Source organism: Leptonychotes weddellii, chromosome X, assembly GCF_054177405.1.
Source record: "Leptonychotes weddellii isolate Sample4059 chromosome X, ASM5417740v2, whole genome shotgun sequence".
Classification (NCBI taxonomy): Eukaryota; Metazoa; Chordata; class Mammalia; order Carnivora; family Phocidae; genus Leptonychotes; species Leptonychotes weddellii.
Window position 1 is genome coordinate 985,810 of NC_138385.1, and position 7,990 is coordinate 993,799.

General features: G+C 58.9%; 2 protein-coding genes across 5 annotated transcripts in view; both read left to right on the forward strand.

Moving 5' to 3' along the window:
• Window positions 1-3,305, forward strand: part of G6PD (glucose-6-phosphate dehydrogenase) — a 13,273-nt gene extending 9,968 nt beyond the window's left edge. For all 3 annotated transcript variants that reach the window (XM_081808002.1, XM_081808000.1, XM_081808001.1), the window contains exons 6-13: window positions 314-472; window positions 605-730; window positions 1,106-1,199; window positions 1,516-1,702; window positions 1,818-2,053; window positions 2,136-2,212; window positions 2,345-2,437; window positions 2,537-3,305. In XM_081808002.1, coding sequence (XP_081664128.1) covers window positions 314-472; window positions 605-730; window positions 1,106-1,199; window positions 1,516-1,702; window positions 1,818-2,053; window positions 2,136-2,212; window positions 2,345-2,437; window positions 2,537-2,627 — 1,063 coding nt within the window. In that variant the 3' untranslated portion in view covers window positions 2,628-3,305. The remainder of the gene's footprint in view (window positions 1-313; window positions 473-604; window positions 731-1,105; window positions 1,200-1,515; window positions 1,703-1,817; window positions 2,054-2,135; window positions 2,213-2,344; window positions 2,438-2,536) is intronic.
• A 1,453-nt stretch (window positions 3,306-4,758) lies between these two features.
• Window positions 4,759-7,990, forward strand: part of FAM3A (FAM3 metabolism regulating signaling molecule A) — a 12,182-nt gene continuing 8,950 nt past the window's right edge. Inside the window, exon 1 of one of the 2 annotated variants that reach the window (XM_081808007.1) lies at window positions 4,759-7,066. The gene's annotated coding sequence lies outside the window, so the exon portion shown is untranslated. The remainder of the gene's footprint in view (window positions 7,067-7,990) is intronic. The other variant, XR_014141135.1, reaches the window with a different exon arrangement.

Sequence of the window (7,990 nt, forward strand, 5' to 3'; positions counted from 1 at the left end):
TGCTCCCAGTGTGGGACTGGGAGGGAGCGGGACCACTTATCCTCGTGACCAGCGGGTCGGGCAGGAAGGCTTCTGAGGAAGTTCTCAGTGTGGCATTGAGGGCTGGGGAGGACAGAAGGTGTCCTCAGGTCTGGGGACTCTGCCAAGGTGGGGCAGAAGGGCCCACCCAGCAGAGCTTTGCCAGTCACCTAAGAATGCAGATGGGGAGGGAAGGCTCTGCCTCTTCTCAGGGAGGGAGACCTGGGGGAAGGTGAGGTTCTGGCCCCTGCTGCCCAGGGAGGGTGTGGGGTGACACAGCTCTGGGCTCCCACAGAGGCTGGAACCGTGTCATTGTGGAGAAGCCCTTCGGGAGGGACCTGCAGAGCTCCGACAGGCTGTCCAACCATATCTCCTCCTTGTTCCGCGAGGACCAGATCTACCGCATCGACCACTACCTGGGCAAGGAGATGGTCCAGAACCTCATGGTGCTGAGGTGTGGCCAGGGCCAGGCCTGGGCGACAGGGTGGAGGGGGACTGGGTCTGGGCTGGGCGCTCATGGGGCCCAGCCCATCCTGCTGTTGCCCCCAAGGATACAGCAGCACCCTCCACGCTGCCCCTCCTGCAGGTTTGCCAACAGGATCTTTGGCCCCATCTGGAACCGGGACAACATCGCCTGCATCATCCTCACTTTCAAGGAGCCCTTTGGCACTGAGGGCCGTGGGGGCTACTTTGATGAATTTGGGATCATCCGGTGAGAGCCTGTCTCCTTTCCTGGGAGGTCAGCACAGGCAAGGGGTGCAATCCTGCCATTCTGCAGGGTCACCCCTCCCTGTTCTGGGGAGCTCCTCCCACCCCAAAATTCAGATTCACAAGTGGGTGTCTTGAGTGGTCAGTGGTGGCTGTGAAGGGAGGGCTCACTGTCTCTTCCCTTGCTTAAGGGGCCCTCAGTGGTAGATGTGAGCTCAGGAAGCAAGTCCCATAGCCTGTTGCTAGAAAGCCCTATTTGAGGTGCTGAGTCCCCGGAACCTGGCTGACAGGGAGGGGGCGGAGGTGAGCCCCCTCCTTGCTCCTTCCTCCCCGCCCAAATGCCCCCCGAGCCAAGTTCCACCTGCTTCTCCCTCTGCAGGGACGTGATGCAGAACCACCTCCTGCAGATGCTGTGTCTGGTGGCCATGGAGAAGCCTGCCTCCACGGACTCAGATGACGTCCGTGACGAGAAGGTGGGTGGAGGTGCCCCCTCCTGGTCCCTTTTGCCAGGACTGGCAGTGACTGTCATGTCCCCCGGGCAGACCCATCGCCTCTCCTTCAGAAGATGGGGGCGGGTCCAGGTGGTCCCAGGGAGCCCTTGGGTAGGAGAGCCACGGCCATGGCCTCAGCAGGGTGATGCATGTCCTCCTGTCTGTGCTGACCAGTCACTCCGCCGGGAAGCCCACCCTGCTAGGTCCCCTGGCTTCCTCAGGCCTACTGTTCTCTGTCCCACACATGGCTGCTCCATCCCCTTACCCAAGGAGCCCCTCTGTCCCGGCTCTCTCCCAGGTCAAGGTGTTAAAATGTATCTCAGAGGTGCAAGCAGACAACGTGGTCCTGGGCCAGTATGTCGGGAACCCCAGCGGAGAGGGGGAGTCCACCAAAGGGTACTTGGATGACCCCACAGTGCCCCGCGGGTCCACCACTGCGACCTTTGCAGCCGTTGTCCTTTATGTGGAGAACGAGAGGTGGGACGGTAGGTGACGCCTCCGGGCCTGGTAGGCGGGGCCACCATAGCCCCGGGGAGCCCCGCTCCCTTCCGCCTGGGCCCCCGGCAGGGCAGGTCCTGAAGCCAGCTGTGCCCCGACCAGGGGTGCCGTTCATCCTGCGCTGTGGCAAAGCGCTCAACGAGCGCAAGGCTGAGGTGCGTCTGCAGTTCCGCGACGTGGCCGGCGACATCTTCCAGCAGCAGTGCAAGCGCAACGAGCTGGTGATCCGCGTGCAGCCCAACGAGGCCGTGTACACCAAGATGATGACCAAGAAGCCCGGCATGTTCTTCAACCCTGAGGAGTCCGAGCTGGACCTGACCTACGGCAACAGATACAAGGTGGACACGTGGCCCGGGGTAGGGGGTGGCTGGGGGGCTATGCGTGGACAGGCGGCCTCAGCAGGGACCCTCCTCCTTGTAGAACGTGAAGCTCCCCGATGCGTACGAGCGCCTCATCCTGGACGTCTTCTGTGGGAACCAGATGCACTTTGTGCGCAGGTGAGGGGTTCCCTGTGCCCCCTGTGTGTGCTGGGGCTGAGCTGGGCTCCAGGTGATGCGGCAGCCTTCTCCCTCCCTTACCCCCTCCCTGCCCCCACAAACACCCCCCAAAGCCATACTGTGCCCCCTCAGTGACGAGCTCCGGGAAGCCTGGCGGATCTTTACACCGTTGTTGCACAAGATTGAGCGCGAGAAGCTCCAGCCCATCCCTTATGTTTATGGCAGGTGAGGGGCCGGGCAGGGAGGGAAGGATGGGACTGGGGGGTTGGGGCACAGGAGCCCAGGGGCTCCCTCACATCTCCCCTCTGCCTATCACTCTCCCAGCCGAGGCCCCGCGGAGGCAGATGAGCTGATGAAGAGAGTGGGCTTCCAGTACGAGGGCACCTACAAGTGGGTGAATCCCCACAAGCTCTGAGCCCTGAGCCCCAGGTCCCCACCCCACCCACCTTGGCCCTGTCTGTCTTCGTTCCTCCCACTTCCCTGCCCCCCCAGCCTCACATCGGGAGGGCTTCAGGACCATAGGCCTTAGCCTCACATTCCTGGCCCCCAGCCACCCCGGGCCTAGCTACATTCCGCAACCACCAAGCACTCGAGACTCGCGCTGTGACCATCTCTAGCTGCCACTGGCCCTTCCTGAGCCAGCTTCTGTCCACTGGACTGAGCCCCAGCAGAAGGAAGCAGAGTGGCTTTTCCACCTGTCCTGGGCTCCTCCACCTAGGGACAGGAGTGAGGGATGATGGAGGGGACAGTGGGCGGGCATCCGTGGGCCAGTGGCCACCCCACACTCCTGCTGGCTATGAGCAAGGTCCTTGGAACTGGGGGGAAGGGGTCAAGTGTTTTCACACCAGTCTCAGTGCCACTCGACATTCCTGGTCACCCGCTGGAAGGGACCTCCCTGCTGCCCAGCAGTCCCCGGTGTCTTGGGCCCCCTGAATGCCCCTCTGCCCCCCTCAGCTCTCCCCACTACCCCAATTCTGCACTCCATGGCCCACCGACTTCAGTGCACCTACAGGGGGCCCCCTTGCCACTGGAAAAGCAGAAACAGCCAGTGGCGCACCCCATCTCAGTCCCTGCCATTAAATCCACAAACACACCCGCCTGCTCCCTGCTTGTTTCCTTCCTGCCAGTGGACCCATCCCTCACCCGGTTCTTGTCACCCACGTCCCTCCGCAGCGTGGGCTTGGCAGTCTGGGCCTTGTTCACCCCTGACCCCACGTCTAGTCATGACTGAGCCCAGCTGCCTCCTGAGAGTCCTCCCCCCCACACCATCTGTGCTCTTCACCCTGCCCCACTCCACGGAATTTCATTACCAGACCGCGTAGGGGTACGAGATTGGGTCACATTCATTTTCACCTTCCAGCGAATGCTTCCACTGCACTTGCTGCCCACATGGGCCGCCTCCGCCCTGACCTTGTCCCTGCCACAGCGAGGTCACGTCACAGAATCACTGAGGGCCGTTTACACGCATTGCCAGTCTACGGAGGCAAGAAGTACTTAGGAAGGAGAGGCAATGGGCTTTTGTGACTGACCCCGGATGCAGCACAGCCGGGGAGGGGGAGCTTAGGACAGCAGACATCCATCCTCCCACAGCTCTGCCTCGTGTCTGTGCGTGTGTCTCCTCCTGGTTTCTCTTCTTAGAAGGATGCCAGTCATATCAGATTAGGGGCCCACTCCATTCCATGACCTCAGTCTAACTTACCTTGATTCTCTCTGTAAACACTCCCATTTCCAAACAAGGCCACATTCCAAGGATCCAGGTGGACACACATTGGGGGGACACTGCTCATCCCAGTACACTCCCCACAAAGGCGGCAGCCCGAGTGTCTGTCCTGCCCTCTCCGCCAGCTCTCCTCAGCCTGGGCTCTGGGAGATGCAACCAAGCAGGAACAAAAGGACAAAATGATGCGATGGTGGTACATTTTATGGAGGGAACAAGCAGCCCAGAAAATCAGGAGGGATGCTCTGCTCCCGGCCAGGTGAAGACCTAGCCCAGGGCGCTGTGGTTGTCAGGGTTTGGCCCCTCTGTCCCCCACCCTGCTTGGGAGGCAAATGCCTGGAGCTTTTTTTGCTCTAACCATCTGGGCCTCTCCTGGTCCTCCCACTGAGAACCAGCTGGGCTCCCTCCTGCATGGTCCCCCTGGGCTGGGATGGCAACAGGTGGGAGGCCTGGTGAGGGTGAGGAAGACAGGGGCACAGCCTGACAGGCAGAGTGCTGGCTGTGGGGGATGAGCCAAGGTTCCCACCTGGGAACAATACGTAAAGAAGAAACTGTAATAGTGGGCTTTTCTCGTCCCATAAGCGAGGCTAGCGTGTCACCCCTGGGTGCCATCTGCACTCTCCCCGTCCCCTCCTGTAACCAGGGGAGGTGGTGCCTTCAGGTTAAGGAAGGAGGGAAATCACCAAGGTCACCTAAACAGGGAAGGAAGGAGCTTCATGGGATTAGGACAGATCACAGACCTTTTTTTTTTTTTTTTTTTTTTAAGATTTTATTTATTTGAGAGAGAGAGCACATGAGAGGGGGGAGGGTCAGAGGGAGAAGCAGACCCCCCGCCGAGCAGGGAGCCCGATGTGGGACTCGATCCAGGGACTCCAGGATCATGACCTGAGCCGAAGGCAGTCGCTTAACCAACTGAGCCACCCAGGCGCCCCAGATCACAGACCTTTAAGTGGTCATTTTCCTCGGTGGGATCTGGACCTCAGGATCCCTCCTAGCCCAGGTCGTGCAGAGCAGCCGAGAAGACTCCATGTGGACAGGATTGGAGGCCAGGCTTCAGCCAGCAGGCAGTGGCCTTGGTCCTTCTGGTGCCTGTGGCCTCCTGGAGAGGGGGCCGTGGCAAAGGCCTCCCCAGGAGCTAGTGGGGGCCAGCCTAGGAACTCCTGGGCTCCCCTGTAACCCTTTGGCTCCCACGTAGCCACAGAGGGTCTTGCCCTTGACTATGGTGCAGCCTCATGCCTGGGATGGGCAGATGAGCTGGGGTGACACACAAGGGATGGTGGCCAGGAATGGGGCAGAATGGGTCCCTGAAGATGTGGCCGCGCCTTCCCCCGCTTACCACCAGAGGGTGCTGTCCTGCCTACTCTTAAGTTCCCAACCACTAAGGCCCACCACCCTGGAACCTCAAATCCTCAAGATACAGACCTGAGGATAACTTCAAACCCTTGGGAGTCAGGGAGAAGCCAAATAAATGAACATGTGGGAGTGCTTCCTGACCCTAGGAGGGATCTTCAAGCTCAGAGTCCTTTGCAGAGCCCCACAGACATTCATAGACTCAGGGGGACCCAGCAGAGCTGTGTTCCGGGGATAATCCTCTTGGCTTCCCAGGCCCCCTGGGGAACCCACTGGCCTGGCATCACCAAGGAGGATGCTTCTGGAAGTGTGGGAAGATCCACATAAGGGCAGCAGCAGGAGCCCAAAGTAGAAGAGGGACCCAGCTCCTCTGGGGCCCCCAACACATGATGATCGTGTGTGAGTGGGGAGGGCAGAGTGTTGGGACCTCCTGATCTCCTCCTGCTCCGTCTCTACTGTGACAGGCACAAGGGCCCAGGTGAGGGCAGTCAACTGACACCCCAGGTCTGGGTGCTACACTGGGGCATACACATAAGGGCCCTGGTAATGACAACTGTCACCTGACCCTGGATGACTGAGGAACAAAGAGAGGGACCTGATGAAGACAGTCAACTGTCAGTTCTAGGAACCTGCAATGGGGAAGAGGCATGAGGTCCCAAGTAAGGACATTAAGCTATCACCTCAGCTCTGAGTGAATACGATCTGACACAGTAGTTAGGGCCTTGCTGATTAATAAGTGCTAGGGATGAAGTTGTTTTATAATGATAGCTTACAGGTTTTTTTAAGATTTTATTTATTTATTTGACAGAGAGAGAGCACAAGCAGGGGGAGCAGCAGAGGGAGAGGGAGAAGCAGGCTCCCCGCCGAGCAGGGAGCCCGATGCGGGGCTCGATCCCAGGACCCTGGGATCATGACCTGAGCCGAAGGCAGACGCTTAACGACTGAGCCACCCAGGCGCCCTGAGGCATAAGGGCTTTCAACTGGCTCTAGATGTCTATGTGGGGATGGAACAAGAGGGCCCATGTGAGGACAGCCAACAGTCCCCTCAGCTCTGGGTGGGCCCAAGTTTCAACGTTCAACTAACCTTTAACTTCTGGATGCTGACACTGAGGCAAGGCTTAAGGGTCAGGAGTGGAGAGTCACCTTTCCCCTCAGCTCCTGGTGCCTAACCTCGGGTGGAGGAATGAGGGACAGGTGAGGTCATTTGACTGTTAGCTCAGATCTGGATCCCTACCCTGAGACGGAGAGCGAGAACCTAAGACACGATGCCCACGGAGCGCTGCAGCCGTGTGAGCTGGTGCGAGCTATGCTGGGGCAGAGACCCGAGCCCCATCAGAGTGTGGCTACAGCAGCCTGAGATGTGAGGGCCCAGGTGATGGCATTACAGTGCAAGCCCAGGTCTTGACCCCCGTGCAAGAAAGGAGAATGAGGCACTAGGTAGAGATGTGAGAGCCCAGATGAGGACAGTCATGTGCAAATCTTGCTGCCTGTTCTGGAAAGTGGAAGGAGGGGCCATTGAGGCCATATTCCACTGGCCCTGAAGCTGTGGGTTATTGAAGACAGGCAGAGGCAGGACGGACCAGGTGGGAGCAATCAATTGTCACCTGAGATCTGATCGCCTAATCTAGAGTCGAGGCAAGAGGTCCCAGGTGAGGAGACCGACTCAGGGGTAGAAGCACGCAGGCCAATATGATGGCCATCAACTGATAACCGCTTCAGCGTCTACACTGAGAGAAGCAAACGAGAGAGCTGTTGAGGACTCCAGTGGCACCTCAGCTATGGCACAGGTAAGAGCACCCAGAGGAGACATTCTGTGCTACGTCACGCCCCTTGCCTGCACTGGGGCAGGAGGAGACATGAGGGCCTAGGACATGAGAGTGTAATCTTCTCTATGTCCTGACTGAAAAGCAGTCCCAGAGAAAATAAGGGAGTTGTGCAAGGCTGCCCCAGAAGGCCCAGAAGATCTGGAATTGGGTCCCATCACTTATGTGGTGCCTGTGGGGATGGTGGATGTGCCTCTGGACCCTCAGGGGGACTCATTAAACCAAACTTTCCGAAATGCCTGCTCTGAGCAAGACGTAAACACTTGTCTCTGAGCTACCAGTCTGGCAGGTGCCCCATGCCTGGCTGGCCGCCCAAGAGTGTGGGTAGCCAGGAGCTCCCTCCACTGGGCACCACAACTACAAGCATTGCAGGAAAGACCCGTCGTACCCAGGGTTCCCTACTCACAGATCTGTACGTTTCACGGATGGTCAGCATTATCTCTGATCCCAAGTTCACGAAAAAGAAAAAAAAAAAAAATACTAATCCCCGACTGCAGCAGCAGGGGCCTGAAACTGACTCCCTTGATCTTGTATGTTGTGTATACCAACGGAGAAGCTACTGGATTCTAGCCAGAGCTGTCACTGCCTGGCACTACAAGCTTTATCTATTTCGGATTCTTTCCTTAGGAAGGTTCCCGTAAATGGGATGATTGGGTCAGAGGGCACAGATGTTTCCTGGGCTCTCAGGGCGCCGGGCTGCTGCCCTGCAGGGAGCGAGGCGGGTGCAGCTCTGCTGGTGCGTTGGGCGGTGTCACGGCTGCCTTCCAGCCTCAGGAGGGCAGGAGGGGCGCGGGCAGGAGCTCGCCGCCGTCGGCGATACGCGAGACCGTGTGGACGTGCTTCCGTCTAGAGAACAGAGTGTGAGGAAAGGCATCGCTTTGGCCTCGG